At 42.6% G+C, this 19,285-nt stretch overlaps 1 protein-coding gene across 2 annotated transcripts in view; it reads right to left on the bottom strand.

Annotated features, from left to right (window-relative positions):
- Positions 1-19,285, bottom strand: part of AKAP6 (A-kinase anchoring protein 6) — a 165,429-nt gene that overhangs the window by 21,346 nt on the left and 124,798 nt on the right. For both annotated transcript variants that reach the window (XM_069950752.1, XM_069950753.1), the window contains exon 10: positions 4,308-4,454. In XM_069950752.1, the coding sequence (XP_069806853.1) occupies positions 4,308-4,454 (147 nt within the window). The remainder of the gene's footprint in view (positions 1-4,307; positions 4,455-19,285) is intronic.

Genomic DNA, 19,285 nt, shown 5'->3' on the forward strand with positions numbered 1-19,285 from the left:
GATGAAAATGGAAAGGTCCAATTGGAGAGTGTGGCCTAGCATGTCAAAAACTAGTGACTTTACCATAGTCCAGTGGAGTTTGACCAATGGACACCTCCAAAAGATATTGACTAACAATCCCACCAGTCTGTGGCATCTGCATGTGTCAGTCAATGAATAGATATAGCATAATTTTACATATTAAGGCCGGGTTCACACACAGTATGACGGCGGCCGTTCTGTGACCCGGTCGTGTCACAGAACGGCCAGTGTTAGTGACGTTTATCCTGGGCGGTACTACAGTACTGGCCAGAGGAACTTAATTTCTTTAGAATTGGGATGCGTGCACATTCGTGTGTGCCCGTGACCCAATTCACCATAGCCGACAATGGAAAGTTCTTCTACATTATGTGTCATCTGGTGTGCAGCTGCTATTCAATGAATAGCAGCCGCACAAAACTGACATGTCAATTTTTGCTGCAGCCGCATGGAATCCCAGCCGGATTGTATACTATGTATACTATATACTATGCTTTGTACTATCTACTAAATACATTCCAATGACTTCAGTGCAATGTAAATTTTCAATTAATCACTGCCAATGTTGCAATTTGCCAACAACAACCATGATTAATTGAAAATTTACATTGTGTGAACATAGCCTGATAAAGGAATAGTAAATAGCTTGTAAGACAAAAAAATCCATCTATCTAGTTCAGACTATTACCCTATAGTGTTGATCCAGAAGAAGCTGAATCCCCCTATAAGGTAGAAGATACCCCCTTAAAAAAATCATTGGTGGAATCTCTGCTCTGCATTGGTAATACCAATAATTATGGGTACTGTAGTCCTCCTATTCCATTGATTACTCTGGTCACCTGTCTCTGAACCTTCTCCAGCTCTACTATATCTTCCTTATATACAGGTGCCCAAAACTGTACACAATATTCTATAAGTGGTCTCACTAGAGATGTGTACAATGATATAACTTTTTCTTTGTCATGTGCCTCTCTGCCCCCTTTGATACCCCCCCCCCCCCCCCATTATCTTATTTGCCTTGGCAGCAGCTGCCTGACACTGGTTGCTACAGATACATCTAAAACTCCAAAGTCCTTTTCCATGTCAGTTTTCCCAATGTTTTCCCATTTAGTAAATCACTTTGGTACGGCTTTTCCTTCCCATGTGTATAACCTTAGATTTATTAGGGTTGAACCCTATTTGCCACTTGTTAACCCAAGCCTCCTCCCTATGGAGATCCATGTATTCTCTTGATTTAACCAGTTTACACAGCTTAGTATTAGCTGATTTTATATCATTCTGTGCAATCCCTCGACAAGGCCATTAATAAATATATTAAAGGGGTACTCTGGAGATTCTTTTAATCAACTGGTGTCAGAAAGTTATACATATTTGTAATTTACTTGTATTTAAAAATCTCAAGTCTTCCAGTACTTATCAGCTGCTGTATATTCTGCAGGAAGTGGTGTATTCTTTCTAGTCTGACAGAGTGCTCTCTGCTGCCACCAACCAGTAGGGGGTTTGCTACTGCTCTGGACAGTTCCTATCATGGACAGAGATGGCAGATGATAAAGCCCAAAACTCAGCTATGTTGAACCACTTCAGTTACAGTGGTCCTACCAGCGTATGTAGCATCATTTATACACATTCCCTCCACACTTAGCTCCCTTAGAACACAGGGGTGAATGCCATCTGTTGATTTGTCTATTTAAATGTTTCTTTTCGGCATTGCTGCACTCCTTCCTGGGTTACACAGGTGATATTTACTTAGGAGTTTACCTTATCCCTCTGCATTTCCCCTGACATTTCATTTTCCTCAGTGAATACAGTGAAGACAAATATGTTTAATATGTTCGCTTTCTCCTCAACACCCTCTATAATTCCTCTCTCATTACTTTTTAAGGAGACAACACTTTCAGCTTTGAACTTTTTACTATTTATTTTAATAATTGAAGAACATTTTAGGGTTACTTTTACTATCTTTGGCAATGAGCCTCAAGCTTTTTTTTTTTTTTTTGTAATTTAAGCCTTGGCTGGGTTCACACTATGTATATTTGAGGCTGTATTTGGTCCTCATGTCAGGTCCTCATAGCAACCAAAACCAGGAGTAGATTAAAAACACAGAAAGGATCTGTTCACACAAAGTTGAAATTGAGTGGATGGCCGCCATATAACAGTAAATAACTTCCATTATTTCAATACAACAGCCGTTGTTTTAAAATAACAGCACATATTTGCCATTAAATGACGGCCATCCACTCAATTACAACATTATGTGAACAGAGCCTTTCTGTGTTTTCAATCCACTCCTGGTTTTGGTTGCTATACAGCCTCAAACATACAGCCTCAAATATACGTAGTGTGAACATATGTACCATTTCCTGCATGAGTATTTTTTTTTTTTTACTTCCTTGATGGCCCCTTTTAGCGACCGGTGCACATGAAAAAAGAAACGCACCGCTGGCGGTACCCAGGTGGTGTTTTGGAAAATGGACCACCACACCGGGATCTCCACGTCGGTATCGACAAGGAAGTGAAAAAAATAATTCACTTAGGAAATGATACAATCGCTTTAAGGCTATGTTCCCACTACGGGAATGGATGATTATGAACATTATTTGTGGCCATAATTATCAATAGATAGTGGGTACATAGCCTAAAAATCTCTTGTTGGAGGTTAAGCACCAATGTGCAAATTTTGTGACTTTATAAAAAAAAGAAAGCCCATATTATAACTTAAGCTAACACATATGCAAATTACAAACCACATCTTCTTAAAGCGAATATACGATCAGGTACAGGATGCCAAGCCTTTTTTTTTAAACCGTGGCCCGGCTCCCACACACAGCGCCAGCCTATTCCCGAGCACCAGCCAGGCATGAAGCACTGGTGGCAGGCCCGCCGGTCCTCAGCATAACGTTCTGCCCTCCTCTCTGTGACATGGCTACATTGATTGTAATGGAGCCACATCACAGAGGGGATGGAGTTTCGTCACACTGAGTGCGAGCAGGCCCGTCTCCAGTGCTACAGGCCGAGACGGTGCCTGGGAATAGACCGGCGCTGTGAGCAGGAACTGGGCGACGGTTCCAAAAAAGGACCACGGCATCGGCATCTCCGCACCAGCGCCGATCTATTCATATAAAAAACTTGACTGTAAACATTACATTTGCGAAAAAGATAAACAAACTTGTCGCTTCTGAAATGAATGTATCGCCTAGACTTTTCATTTAAAGTGACTCTGTACCCACAATCTGACCCCCCCCCAAACCACTTGTACCTTCAGATAGCTGCTTTTAATCCAAGATCTGTCCCAGGGTCCGTTCGGCAGGTGAGGCAGTTATTGTCCTAAAAAACAACTTTTAAACTGGCAGCCCTTTGTCAAACGGCTATGGCCTACAATATCTGTGCCCTAACTTTGCACCACCCTCCGTCCCTCCTCCCCACCCTCATCATCATTAGGAATGCCCTTAGAACATTTTCTCCTGCATGAACATTGCACAGGTGCCTTAAAGATCCAGCCCATATGCCGTGCTGACACAGGTGAGGAATAGGAGACAATCTGCCTGGAGCTTTCCTTATGATGAGGAGGGCGGGGAGGAGGGACAGAGAGGTTGTGCCAGCCTAATGCATACACAATCTAGGACAGGTCTTGGAATAAAAGCAGCTATCTGAAGGTACAAGTGGTTTGGGGGGCAGATTGTGGGTACAGAGTTGCTTTAATTTCTTCTACATTATTTTGGGGGCGGCCATGTTACCTAAACAATTTTAACAGCATTTAGAGCAAGCCCCATGGACCATAAGTTACAATAGATGAGGTCTGTCCCATTGAGATGAATAAGAAAGACATTTAGGTATGCTCTATAAAAGTTATTCTATTGGAAGGGGGATGCGGAGCTCAATTTATTGTGTGTACTTCTACTGTCTATACACTGGGGGATTCCTGCCTGTGATAATAAGGAGGAGACTGCTTTGAAATTACCTATACAGAAGAGGAAGTCTCTTAATTTTATTATTTTTTTTTCCCCACGGAAAGTGCAAGATCTAAAGAATTATTTTCTAATACAGATAGTAAAATAGAAAGTAAGGAAAAACATCACTGAAAATTCTTAAATGTTTAACAGAAAAACTTGATTTAAACCACAGGTCTTTTTCTGATTCCGTGTAAAACCCTGTAAGCGAGAACACATTGATAAATCCCCCCTTAATTCTTCCTCTTCTTGGACCCACATTTTTCTTTTACAAACAAAAGATACGGAATTGAAATAGGACCTCAAGAGGGTCCGCCTGAGTCCTTAAGCCTATGAGCTCACCTTCAACATATCCCACTTCTCCCTGATTAACTCTTCCTTGTCAGCAACCCCGTCAGGCAGTGCTGCTCCCTCACTCCTCAAGGTTGCCAACTGACGTAATAAAGAGTGAACCCGATCCTCTCTCAGTGATAACTCGACGCTGCACCTCTGTGGAATAAATGACAACAACAATTATTATTATTATTGTGCTATCTCAGTAGAGACATTATATTAGTAATGCAATTATATTAAAAGTAAAATGCCAACCCTATTAAAGGGAATATGTACCCCCTGCAACCCCCTTTCCCAATCCTCTAGTACAATTGCATAGCCAGATTCCATCCAAGCCCTGTCCCAAGATCCGTTTGGTTACTTATGCCTTTGTTTTAGTACAAAACATCTTTTAATCCAGCGGCGCTGAGTCAAATAGGCGGGGCCTAGAGATTCTGTGCCCTTGGCCTGCGTCGCCTCTCGAATCTTCCTTCCCGCCTTCCTTTTCTAAAGTGATGCCCCCTGGACAGACACAATGACAAGGTCACTATGCCAATGACAAAGTAATGACAAGGAAGGGGGGCGGGGAGGAAGACCTTAGAGGCGACACAGGCCCCGGATCTTTAACACTGCGCTGCCGTACTAAAAGATGTTTTTTTTTTTAAACTAAGGCATCAACAGTCAAATGGATGTGGGACAGGGCTTGGATTGAATCTGGCTATGCAACACTACCAGCAATTTGGGCAGAGTCATGGGGGATAAAGATAAATTTTGAAGGGGTTATCCAGCATTAGAAAAACATGGCCACTTTCTTCCAGAGACAGCACCACTCTTTTCTCCAGTTCAGGATCACTTCAATGGAACTGAATTGCAAAACCTGCACCCTGAACTGAAGACGATAAAGCGGCCATGTTTTTCTAACCCTATGGGAGGAAAAACACCACTATTTCTTGAAAAAAAAAAGCTAGCACAAGAAGTTGGCACTGTTGCCGTGCAGCACTGGTATAATTGTGAGCCCTATTGGGACAGGTTGTGATGACAAGCTATGTACAGAACTGCGGAATATGTTGGTATATATATAAATATAGGAACTATTATTATTATATACTGTATATAAGATTTCCCCACGGGTGCACTGTATTCAGTTTACCCATTATACTATTATGGAAGCAGTTTCTTCTCCTCCAGCAATGCTCAGCACCTACCTCTGTGTCTTTCTTTATTCATCCTATTAAAAAACAACTATATTCAGTGTTGGCACAGACTACATACAAATACCCGGCATAAAACACTATTGTGCGCTCCTCGGTGGAACGGACGGCAATGCTCGAATAAATCCTATCTCCCGAGCACAGAGCTGGGTGCACTTCATCTACAGGGACTCCATGCTCTTAAATTGTTTTAGAAAACATTTTTATCAGACGTCCTGACTTGGACATGTCTGTGTACAAAAGTGTACAAGGAATGTTTGGCTGGGAGTGGGAATGAATCCCTTATTCTTCTTCGAAGAGAAAAAAAAAAAAAAACACCAGCACAATACCCTCAAAGGAGGGTGAAAAAAGGACTTCAATGTTGCTATAGAGACTCAATTTTGGAAAGGACAAGGCAGAGTAGTGCGAGGGGAGTGGTGCTGTGGGAGGGCTAATCCCCATCCTTAGATTCTCCCAGGCCTATGCTTGAGAGTTATGAGCGTTCCCAATGTCCTCGGATGTAGTCGTGAGGAGGTGGTGGAACGGCTGAACCTGATGCAGTCATACAATACGTCGCGTTCCGAAAAGATCATTCAAGTCATTCTTTAACTCTCTAAATATTTTATGGCACGTTGATGTTGAACGCTATCATTTCATACATTGTATAAATCATAGGACTTTTATAAAGAACCATCTTTATTATACATTCCAGTAAAGCGGAATCATTGCCTGGACGTTTTCCTGACAACCCAGCCATTCTTCTCAGCTCTGTATGGCTGACACCTAGAATAGGAAGACTTCACAGTCATGTCTCTAGGCTTGTAGACCTCCTCACCACCCTGAGCATCATTTCTCTCCTCCTATGCCCATCAGCATGGGGACGAGCTATACTAACATATAGAGATGGGGTAGAGAGAAGTATACTAACATATAGAGATGGGGTAGAGAGGAGTATACTAACATATAGAGATGGGGTAGAGAGGAGTATACTAACATATAGAGATGGGGTAGAGAGGAGTATACTAACATAAAGAGATGGGGTAGAGAGAAGTATACTAACATATAGAGATGGGGTAGAGAGGAGTATACTAACATAAAGAGATGGGGTAGAGAGGAGTATACTAACATATAGAGATGGGGTAGAGAGGAGTGTACTAACATATAGAGATGGGGTAGAGAGGAGTATACTAACATAAAGAGATGGGGTAGAGAGAAGTATACTAACATATAGAGATGGGGTAGAGAGGAGTATACTAACATATAGAGATGGGGTAGAGAGGAGTGTACTAACATATAGAGATGGGGTAGAGAGGTGTATACTAACATAAAGAGATGGGGTAGAGAGGAGTATACTAACATATAGAGATGGGGTAGAGAGGAGTATACTAACATATAGAGATGGGGTAGAGAGGAGTATACTAACATATAGAGATGGGGTAGAGAGGAGTATACTAACATAAAGAGATGGGGTAGAGAGGAGTATACTAACATATAGAGATGGGGTAGAGAGGAGTGTACTAACATATAGAGATGGGGTAGAGAGGAGTATACTAACATAAAGAGATGGGGTAGAGAGGAGTATACTAACATATAGAGATGGGGTAGAGAGGAGTATACTAACATATAGAGATGGGGTAGAGAGGAGTATACTAACATATAGAGATGGGGTAGAGAGGAGTATACTAACATAAAGAGATGGGGTAGAGAGGAGTATACTAACATATAGAGATGGGGTAGAGAGGAGTATACTAACATATAGAGATGGGGTAGAGAGGAGTATACTAACATATAGAGATGGGGTAGAGAGGAGTATACTAACATAAAGAGATGGGGTAGAGAGGAGTATACTAACATAGAGATGGGGTAGAGAGGAGTATACTAACATATAGAGATGGGGTAGAGAGGAGTATACTAACATATAGAGATGGGGTAGAGAGGAGTATACTAACATATAGAGATGAGGTAGAGAGGAGTATACTAACATATAGAGATGGGGTAGAGAGGAGTATACTAACATAAAGAGATGGGGTAGAGAGGAGTATACTAACATATAGAGATGAGGTAGAGAGGAGTATACTAACATATAGAGATGGGGTAGAGAGGAGTATACTAACATACAGAGATGGGGTAGAGAGGAGTGTACTAACATATAGAGATGGGGTAGAGAGAAGTATACTAACATAAAGAGATGGGGTAGAGAGAAGTATACTAACATATAGAGATTGGGTAGAGAGGAGTATACTAACATGACGAGATAGGTAGAGAGGTGTATAAAGTTTTTGCTCAAAATATTTTTTAGTATTTAACCGCAAAGATAATTTATCCTTAAAGAGTCATTAAAAATTACTTTTGACATAGGATCAGGCATATCAAAATGTATTGATCACAGCGGGTCTCACTGCTGAGCAGATGTAGCGTGGCAGTAGCAGCAGCAAGATCCACCGCCCGGCCACTCGTTAATTCGGACAATGTAACCTCATAGACCTACCTTGCTGGAATTAGCCGATCAAGAGATACAGCTGGGAAATGGATGGTGCTGCCCGGCTATATCTTCTGATCGCAACAGGTCTCAGCAGCGAGACCCTCTGTGAAAATAACTTTTTGCAAGCCTGATGACTTGCCAAAAGTTATTTTTAATGACAGTGACTCTTTAATCACTTTAATCACTATGAACATAAAAACCTTTTGATATGATATAAAGACATATCTACAGTGTTTAATGGGTCGGTCTGATTGTTCAGTGGGATGGGAGAAGTCTGTGCTCTGTGTCACATGATCTAGGTCTATGGGACTGTCTCACTCATATAGACACAGAGTGGGCAGAGAGGCACCTGGCAGCGGTCATTTAATCTGAACATTCAGACCCTGACTGATGTTTTTTTTTTTTTTTTTTTGGGGGGGGGGGGGGCATTTACTCTTTAAAGTCTCCATTCATACCCCGTTTTGCTATACTTACCAATATAGGTTTGCTGACATATACTATATTGCGCCCCTGTGTTCCTGTCCATCTATTTACCTCGGCTACCTTCCAGCTCTTTGCTATCGAAGTGTATGTATGGGCTTCCTGCTACACAACAACCCAGGTACTTGCAATATCTGAATACTGCACAATGTGACAGCTGGCGACAATGTCACTGTGGTAATACATCACTATGTGTCAGGCGCACTCCAATAAATCTCAGTGGAAATGTGAGATGGATATAAGACAGTGTGACTTTGAGTTGCAGGAAAATCTCAAAGAAAGATTCAGGTTATGTGATCCGTTGGGTTGGGTACTTTAAGGCAGAAGTCACTGACTAGCTAGGTCTTGGGGTACCTTAGGGTGTAATAAGGGGGATTAAAGAGATCTCATGATTGGATGGTATCTTTTATCAACAGGGTAAGGGTCAGACTGCCGAGACCCCCTGAGATCTTAACAACAGGGACCTAAGTCTTGGAATGGGGCAGTGAACGCACATGTGACTGCCATGCCGGAGATAGCCAAGAACTGTACCCGGCTACCTCCACGGCTGACATAGAGAATGAATGGCATAGTGGTGTGCACACATGATCACCGCTCTAGGCCAAAGTCAATGTCGCATTCCCTAATCAAGATTGACAAAGGCCACATATAGTCCGAAAGGATGCTGTTAGCGTTTTTTGCATCCGGTGTAATTTCTAATGGCAGGACAACCCCTACAATAGACTCACACACAGAAAACTGTAAAAATGTTTACTATCTGTACATTTTCCCGCTTCGTAATGATTTCCCACGTCATAGAAATTTATAATACATATTCATTTAATGGTTGTCATTTCAGCTGCAATACCATTGACATCCTATGGACAAGAGTGGAGCTGTTTCTGACTTAAGGGAAGATATTCAGAATAATATCTTTTTTCTGTCTGGGACTTATTTCTTCCATATCCTATTAGAGTATCTTCACATACAGTATACTGCATATGATGTGAGGAGATCACAGGAGGACCAGGGGCATTGGGGTAGATGAGTATAACTTGATTATGTTTACACCACTTCCTGCTTTCCCCTTGTTCCGCCCTCATTCCCTGTTCGCTGCCTGTGTTATTACATACACAGACAGTGAGCGGGGAGCAGCGTTAAATTGTTCGGGGGCCCATTAAAGTCAGTGACCGTCTGCTGCCACCGCTCCTATTAGGGTATGTTCCCACTATGGAATAGGCATGGAGACCTTAAGTGGATTCCGGCGTGTGGCCTCCGCTTCAAGTTCCACCCGTCCCATAGACTCAATGATATTCGCCGGCAAATTCCACCGTCCCCCCAAAGAATCGACACGTCAATTCTTTGGGTGGAATTTGCCAGCGAATATCATTAAGTCTATGGGATGGGCGGTACTTCAGATGGAGGTCCGCTTGAAGTCTCCACACTTATTCCTTAGTGGGAACATACCCTTACACAGGGCGACGCATAGCAGGCCATCACTGACATGAACGTGCTGTTTCAACATTTCCTATTGCACCAAAGATTATTGGATGAAACAGACGGTAATCATCCAAGTCTAGTCGATAATTGTGGCTCCGACCGCACGCTCCATTGTGTGCAGTGGCGAGTTCTCATGATATTTAGCGCCGGTAATTTCTGAAGCGGGTGCATCCGTGTCAGAAATCACCAGCGCTAAAGATCATCCGCCTGGGTTGATCTTTTCTGAGACCGACTGTTCCGTTCCGGGACCAGGCTGGGTCACGGAACGGCCGGTCTCATACAGCGTATGAACATAGCCTTAATCTGTACTCTGTAGATTTTATGCTGATTTCAGCTATTTGTTTATATCAATTAATCCTGCAGCATCTAAACTGCAGCAGATTGGGTAGGTGTGAACACAAACCTAAACAGCACAAAAAATAAATAAATAAATCAACAGCATTAAAGCTGCAGTGTAGACAGTACGCGTGAACATGCCATAAAGTAATAGAAATAAGTAAATATTTGCAAAAATGGAAATTGTGCTTCCATCCCCTCTTCTCCCACCAATGTCATAGTTGGGAAGTTTGGTTGGAATTAACCCTTGACCAAAAGAATCTCTCAATAAAAAGTAGAGTGGGAATGCTTCCTCCCCCCACAGAATTTCTATACACTGTTCTGATGTACAATAGCAGTGGAGCTGATGTGGAGAAACAGCGGACAGAACTAAGGGTGCAGAAAAAGAGAGGGAGGGGGAGACAGTCGGAGAAGGGGGGGTAGCGCTACTACTAAGGGAGACTGCTGAAGGAATTAAGACATTCATTATGAGTTATTTTTCATGGGGTGGCTGTAGGGTTAGAGCCGAGAAAAGCGAATGAGACCCCTCACCCTGCGCTGCATTGTAATCCTTTTGAAAAAGGAAACTAAACACTTAACCTGTTCCCTGCCTGAGGAACCAGCGATGTAATGTCACGCTGCACCATCTAAGAAAAACTAAAAGTGACATTTTATCATTTTTCCTGACTTTTTAACCATTAACGTAGTTGTTCATAGTGTATAATCCATCATAAAGTCATTGACTTTTACGTTACGTCTAACTATAGCAAATATAACACTAACCCCTAATCGATATAAATACATAATAGACATGCACAGACATACAATGACATAAAAAAAAAACAATTAAAAATATTAAAAAGCCTTGATCCAACAGCCATCAATGCGTGCGAGGGCTTCCGTTCTCCTTCACAGAGTCTACTTTCTTCATTCAAAGTAGCACAGCCAAATATATTCATAGAGGGATTGGCGGTTGTATCCCCTCTGCTCATAATGGTGGCTGTAGATGGCGTTTGCAGTACTCCCTCTGTGGTGGGTTCTCTTAAAGCCCATGTCTAATTCTATTCAAAAGACAACAAAGGGCCTTTCTATCTTTGCATCTTTGCACCACAGCTCATCTGTGCATACACACACAGAGCAAAGGAATCTGCACGGGATAAAGCCGACAGAGAGCCTTGTATTTTACATGCATTATAAATCTATACACTCCCGTCCAGAGTCTCTTACCCCTATATCTTACTTTTTCTACCTTGTCTTGTCTCTGCACCTGCTCTTTCCTCATTTTCATTCTTCAGAGTTTTTAGGATTCCCCCCCCCCTCCATCTTATACTGATTTCTCCGCTTGTTAGATAGAAAATAATTGAGCTACACTGCTTCTGCCTTTTCAGGAAATGTAGTTGGAGCAGCCTCATCGACATGATGGCTAGGATCAGGATGGAATGGAAAGATTTTGGCTTGGGGATTGACGATGACTACTGTGAAAAAGTCTGAACTAGGGTTGTAAAAAAAATTCTCATAGGTCTTTCTTAAAAATTTTGCTTATTTTCTCTTCTGCAGCCTGATTGCTTTTACATTTACTGAAGGCTGTTCTGTCTCACCCAGCATGCTGTTTGATGGCTCCTTCTTCAGGCCCTCTCTTCTAATGGCTTCGGGTGTAGCCCCTCTCTCTTCTCCTGAGCAATATTTCAAGCTGATTTAAAACCCCATGAAAAAATCTGCTTTCATCTGATCATAAATTAGCATAGAGAGAAATACTGTGTTGGATTTAATGCTCAAAGAGACCGAGCAGACTATACTATGTATAAAATTCTGCAGGCTGCAAAAGAGAACCTGAGCAAATAAATTTTTAATAAAGACCTATGGTAATCAGTACAATGCAGTGACTAAAAAGAATGCACTCAAAGTGTAATTGTCATTTAAAATATTTTTTCCGAAATCAATAGTACATTTTAAGAAACTCTGTAATAGGTTTTATTGAGGCATAAAAGCTTCTTTCTGTATTAAAAAAGCTGTTTTGCAGCCTTCCCTCCCTCCCTCACTTCTTATTTGTTTATTATAAGGCAAAGTCATCTACATTACAGAGAAGCAAAGTGAAAACGCGTTTGCTGAGTCTATTATAACCTATGGAGGGGGGAGAGGCCAAGAGTGAGCAGGAAGAAGAGACAAACAGTCCTGCAGTTTGGAGACTGAAAACATAAAACGCTGGATTCGCAGCTCGGAAAGCTCAGTGCTGGTCTAAGAACTTGGTGAGATAAGGTTGCAAGATTATGTGCTGTGCAGGGGTGCCTTTTCTCCTCTCTGTGCTCACTCATACCGCTCGGCCCCTCCTCCCTCCATAGACCATAGTGCACAGAAAACCTGTTTCTTCTAAAGTGATTGGGGGGGGGGGGGGGGCAACAGCTTTTTGAGTACAGAAGGAAACTCTTTTGCTTAAACCTATTAAAGTGTTTCTTAAAATCGCTTGTACTTCATTGGTCAGTGTGATTCAAGGAGGCTGTCTGACAATGCATTGAATAAAAATAAGCTGCATAAAAAGGAAAGTACTAAAATCCCTCAAATATGCCAATGGGTTGGTCAAGCTGAAGATTGGATTATATGTAAACATCTTTAAATTTCCTATTAAATTCTCATCTTAATATTTAAAGTCAATGAGAGTAGCCACCAAGGAACCCTCATTCTCAGGATAGGTGCAGGTCTCAAAGTTGTATCTGTACCTGCATCTAGAAGACTTTTAAGATGACCAACTCCAGCTTCCACAAGCCGGAGGGTGCCAAAATCGCTAGATCTTCCGAGCAGCCCATAGTGGATAGTTGCGGTCTGCTGTCTCTGCTTCTATTTCACAGAGCAACGGCAGCAGATCGCTGCTATTACAGTCATTTGGCTTTCAGCAAGCTTGAAAGACAAACGACTGCAACGATCAGCCGACATGAACGATGTTGGCTGATCGTTGCCTTCTATTCAACGGGGCGATTGTCGTCCGTAACTGCCGATAATCGTTCCATGGAATAAGGCCTTAAGGGACACCCTGACCAAAACTAGATCTAAATAATTAAAGCCCATTGTCACAGTGTCCATTGACTCTTTTATACTAGTTTTTACCGTATGGCCTTTGCATTTATTAATCTAGTACAATTTCCCCTTCTGCGTTTCTGTCCTCCCTCCTTGTGTCTCCCTATGTAGGGTATAGCTCATCAGGAAGGGAAGAGGTGCTAAGCCATCCTTTAAAACTCTGAGCTGCTTAAGTCGGTTCCGGGCATATTGTTTGCTAATAAACTCATTAGCAGCCGAGCATATTATCCTCATTAATTAGGCAAGACAACGAAGCTGGGTGCTCCATCCTAACACTGCTATGGAAAGATTCACTCTGCTGCTCCCAAAACAGAAGCAGCCAAATCTTCAAAAGATTAACCCTGTCCCACCAACCTATACCCAAACTCTATACTGAATTCTTACTACTAAAGTGCAATTTAATAATACCACTGGTGGGCCCATCCCCATGCTCTCTAAGGCTATGTTCACACAACGTAAGTTCCGAGGCAATCCCGGACGGAGTGTATACACATAGTATACACTCCGGCCGGGATCCCTAGCGGTGCCGCGAGAAACTGACATGTCAGTTTTCTGCGGCCACTATTCATTGAATAGCGGCAGCAGAAAACCCTGTCAGTTCACACAATGGAGGGTGCAGCGAGGAATTCGGATGCGGACGTGCAAATTCAGTGGCGTTAAATATCATACGGCCGGTACAGCAGTACGAGCTAATGTTAAAATAGGTATGGGGGGGATATTTATCAAACATGGTGTAAAGTGAAACTGTCTCAGTTGCCCCTAGCAACCAATCAGATTCCACCTTTCATTTTCCAAAGAGTCTGTGAGGAATGAAAGGTGGAATCTGATTGGTTGCTAGGGGCAACTGGGCCAGTTTCACTTTACACCATGTTTGATAAATCTCCCCCAGGGAGCCTGTCCCATAGAAGAAGAAGTAAAGGAGTATGGTTGGAAGCACTATGCAGTCTCATGTGGTCACAGTGGACACAGACTTAAGTAAAACCACTGTAGAAAGATTTAGGATGAAGGGATTGCCTACCATTCCTCTAGTTTTCCACTTGGCAATAGGGAGCCCCAGGATACAGTATTAGGCCATGTTCACACGTTGTATGAGACCGGTTGTTCTGTGACCCGGCCGGTCTCAGAAAAGATAATTCCGGACGGGTCACGGAATGACTGGTCTCATACAACGTGTGAACATGGCCTAATACTGTATGCTGGGGCTCCCTATTGCCAAGTGGAAAACTAGAGGAATGGTAGGGCAATCCCTTCATCCTAAATCTTTCTACAGTGGTTTTACTTAAGTCTGTGTCCACTGTGACCACATGAGACTGCATAGTGCTGCCAACCATACTCCTTTACTTCTTCTTCTATGGGACAGGCTCCCTGGGGGAGATTTATCAAACATGGTGTAAAGTGAAACTGGCTCAGTTGCCCCTAGCAACCAATCAGATTCCACCTTTCGTTCCTCACAGACTTTGGAAAATGAAAGGTGGAATCTGATTGGTTGCTAGGGGCAACTGAGACAGTTTCACTTTACACCATGTTTGATAAATATCCCCCCCCCCACACACACACACACCTATTTTAACATTAGCTTTGAGCACGTTGTGAAACAGTAGGCAGGGAAACTTGCCTAAGAGACAGCAAAATAGTCACTAGTGACCTTAGGGTGCATTTTTTTAGATTAAAAGGCAACAGTAAGGGGTAACAAGGCCTTTTTGCTGCTTTTGATGGCTGTGTCAGGAACTGCAGGGTTGCACCAGCCCTGGTCCTGGCACAGTTACATATACTGAGCTCCAACACTAGTGACACAGACAGCTTCCTCAAGTGTGATATCTGTTCTAATGCTAACATTCACCAGCAGTATCACTAGAGCTGAATGCAGTAACTGCTGGGACCAGGGCTTGTGCAACCCAGCAGTACCTAGCACGGCTATTGGTGGAAGCAGAGAGGTTGTGTAACCCCTCTGCTACCAGTCAATGTAAAAATGTTAAAAATAATATTCTATAATAAAGTTATATTAGGAATGTTTATAATAAAAAAAAAATACACCTGTAGGCTGTGTTCAAACAATGTATTTATATGACAAAAACGTCCGTTGTTGCCAATTAAAACAATGGTCGATCTTGTCATAAAAAAAGTGTTGCACTGAAATCAATGCAAACATCGGCCATTGTTTACACAGTGTATTGAACAATGGCAATTATTCAATACGGCCGTGGAAATAATAGACATGTCGATTATTTCCGGCCACTATTGCGCGAACAACATCTGTTTTCTGAAATAGTTTACAAACTGATTTCTTTTACAACAACTGTTCTTTACATTAAAGTCAAGGCTTAACGGGAACCTGTCACCCCGGCTGCCGGGGTGAAGCCCGCCTGACTGAAGCAGTCATTCTCTATGGGGGTTGGACTCATCTCTGATGAGCGTGCGCACAGCTTCTGACGGGGATTTCTCCGCAACGGGACGGGGTCCGGGACTTTGAGGAAGGGGTAAGTATAAGGGGCTACACCAGGGGGTTGGGCAGGCTTCACCCCGGCAGCCAGGGTGACAGGTCTCCTTTAATTGATTAAAAGGTGCAGTACTAATAGAAATAAAACAATGTTTCTACGTCTGATAATGGGGTATCTGCCGGAGGAATACGTTAAACAATGGCCTTTGTTTGACACTGCAAACAACGGATGTGTCAAATGGTGTGAACATAGCCCTAAAGAGAATGTACCATGAGGACTTACTTAACGGGTGCAGGGATACTGGTGGTGTGCCCCTTTTTTCAAAATGCCACCTAGTTTCTGTGCTTGGTGCCATTTTGTTATTGTACACCAGCCCGCTCTATGCTGTGAAGCCAGGCCCGGTGCCCCCTGTGGATATCTGTCAAACATGGGGCAGCAGGCACGCCTCCAGTGCATAAAGCAGGCCAGGGCACAAGAGCAAAACTGAGCATGGAAACCAGGTGGCATTTTAGTCCCTGTACTGGCTGGGATCCCCATACTGGCGCCAGTAAGGTCCTGGTTTTTACATAGTCCTCAACGTACATTCCCTTTAGATGGGTTAGTGATACTTAAAATATATTTTAATGTTGATCGGTTAGTTTTGTCACGTTGAATCCACATCCATTTTCCTATCCACCAATTGACAGTATTAACTCTCAATACTAACACATGTTTCAGATGTACAGATGGTGGCACAGAATCACAGTTCCGTGTACGCTTGTGGAGTTCTCGGCTTGTGCAATTATAAAAAGTATTCTGCGCTGCCCTTAACCTTCTTCCTCCGCTATCGAGGTCTACGCACCTGCGAATCAATCATAATGTAAAAATATAACACTTTCTATTTGTCATGATCCTGTCAACTCCTAGACGTGGAACGCAACCTGTTGTTCCTGTAACTCTCTCCCTGAGACCTAAAATTTAGGACACAATCACAGCTCAGGGTTTCGAGAGCGGATGAACTATTCTAAGGGCAATAGCTTGTTTTGCTGGAACACATGATGAGTGGCACTTAAATATAAAAAAAAAACTCTGATACTGTGGAGCGGAATTGTATTATTAGTCATATTCTATGGGGTAGCGGGTTTATGGTCATGTCCGAGCAGCCTCACATGTAATCCAATTGAATTCTGAGGATTTTCTTCCCCAACAGTATAAAAATTCCTTATGACCTTCAAGAGACCTCTGGAAATATATGCAACAGCTTGGACAGTCAAGTGGGTGACCTGGGTCATAGGGAATTCCCAACATTCAGCATGCTTGGGGGATTGTAAAAGTGAGGAGGGATTTTATAACTACGTGCTACATGTTATTATGTTCACACGCATATAAGTGGATGAAGGAGTTAAGGATTAGAGACGCCGCAGCTTCATGGCCAGTTAAGTTTTCGATCACAAATCAATAATTTATTTTGCAGTTCATTGCTAATCTGAAAACCTTTACAGAAGCCGAATAGGAAAGACATGTTGGATTCCGGAATCTACTATAAGGTGAGCTGCTTGTAAAAGGTGTGATCTGCAATTTAAAGGGTAAAAATAAAAAAATAATAAATAACAACCTTTTGTGGACTGGTGTAGCCAATCAGCAGGGATAGTTGTTTGGGTCAGTAGTTACACTGGGGAGCTGCCTTGTTTGCCCCTTTGCTGACTTCTTACCTAAAAAAGTCTCAGTGCCAAACAGTTGCTGTTCTAGGCTTCTGAAATAAAGCTGTGAACACTTTACCTTGGCAGTACTTAAGACATTGTACTGCCTAAGGGCCGTATTAGACGGCTCAATGAGCAGGGCCGTTTCTAGGATTAGGCAGGCCTGCCCCCCCACCTGCACAGCATCATCGCCCCTACTTCCCCCCTCAAATCTCCATATTACTATATGGAGGCATAGCAGGGGACATTAATACTATATGAAGAGCACAGCAGAGGGGAGTATTACTATGGATTGGCCATGGATTGGCTGAGTGGCCTGTCACTTCAGACACTGCGGCCGAAGCTAGCAGGACATCAGGGAGTGAGGAGAGGTGAGTACAAGTGCAAACCTTGATAAACCATCCCCCACACTCTATTAATGCCTTTACCCAAAAGTGGTCTCAATTTTTGCACAAAACACAGAAAGGCTATGTTCACACAAGGTTTTTTCAGCTGCATTTAAAATGACATCCGTTATTTTGAGTCTAAAATAACGGACGTCATTTGGCTGTCTGGCCTCCCCTTAGTGCAATGACGGGTCTTTGGGTGTGTCTTAATTGAAAAGTCCATTGAATTTAATAGTAAAAACGGAGAAAAAACGGTGACAAAGGAAAAACTGTGTGTGAACAACTGATGAAAAAACGTCCGCTGTTTGCAAAAGACGTCCGAAAATAATGATCATGTTCATTATTTTGACGGCCACGGTAAAAACGTCCGTTATTCAATGCATTGTGTGCATTGGACATCTGTCTTCTCATTGACTTCAATGCATTGCCATTGCAGTCAGTTAAATCGCAGCAAAAATGGATGTTTTTTAAAATATCAAAATTGGGCGCTTTTTCTCTATTTTTGATGTTGTGTGAACATAGCCACAAAGTAATTAATTTTTCATGCTATATCGATCTAAAGAGAATATTCCTGTTTGTCTTAGGTGTCCTATGATGTTGAAGGGGTTTTCTGGCCAAAATAGACTATCCACAGAATACCTGATCATTAGAGATGAGCAAACCTCAAGCACACTTGGCTTTGTCTGAACTTGAATGCTATCCATTTCATTACTGGGGGCTGAAGAAGTTGGATGCAGCCCTAGGGAGCCCTGTAAACATGGATATTGCCTATGGCCAATAAATAAATCCACGTTTTCCAGGCAACATCCAACTTCTTGAGCCACCGGTAATCAAATGCAGAGCATTCGGGTTTGGACAAACCCAAGTGTGCTGGGGTTAGCTCATCTTCACTAATCAGTTATAGATTGACATCCAGTGCACTACTCAGTGAATGGGGTTGAAAGCAGTGGTCTCTATTCACTATGGTGACCTGAAACGGCAACTCAATAGGAGCTGAGCTGTAGTTGCTATGATGAGCGAACCTCGAGCGTGCTTGGGTTCGTCTCCAATTGATTACCTAGGGCTCAAGAAGTTAGACACAGCCCTTAGGCTGTCATAGTGCCATAGGCTGTATCCATGTTTTCCAGGACTCCCTAAGGCTGCATCCAACTTTTTCAGCCCCCGGTAATCAAATGCTGCACACTCAGGATCGGCAGCAAATGTTCCATTACCATGCAACACCACTATAAAGAAGATCGACCATTTTACAGCTGGTTGACATTGTAATGCATTGACATGGCAAGACCCTTAAAGCCACTCTTTACTCTGGCCAACAGATGGGGATCGAGAATGGGGGGGCAGAGGTGGGGTTTGTAGCTTAGAATTCCTACTACTAGTAGGGTATTAGAAAATAACTAAAGGGTCTTATGTATATGCTAGACATCGATTAAAAGCGGTGAGTGACCAAGATGGGCATTCCACATACATTGTAATGACATGTAGCCAGCCCG

Source organism: Dendropsophus ebraccatus, chromosome 13 (genome assembly GCF_027789765.1).
Source record: "Dendropsophus ebraccatus isolate aDenEbr1 chromosome 13, aDenEbr1.pat, whole genome shotgun sequence".
NCBI classification, from domain to species: Eukaryota; Metazoa; Chordata; class Amphibia; order Anura; family Hylidae; genus Dendropsophus; species Dendropsophus ebraccatus.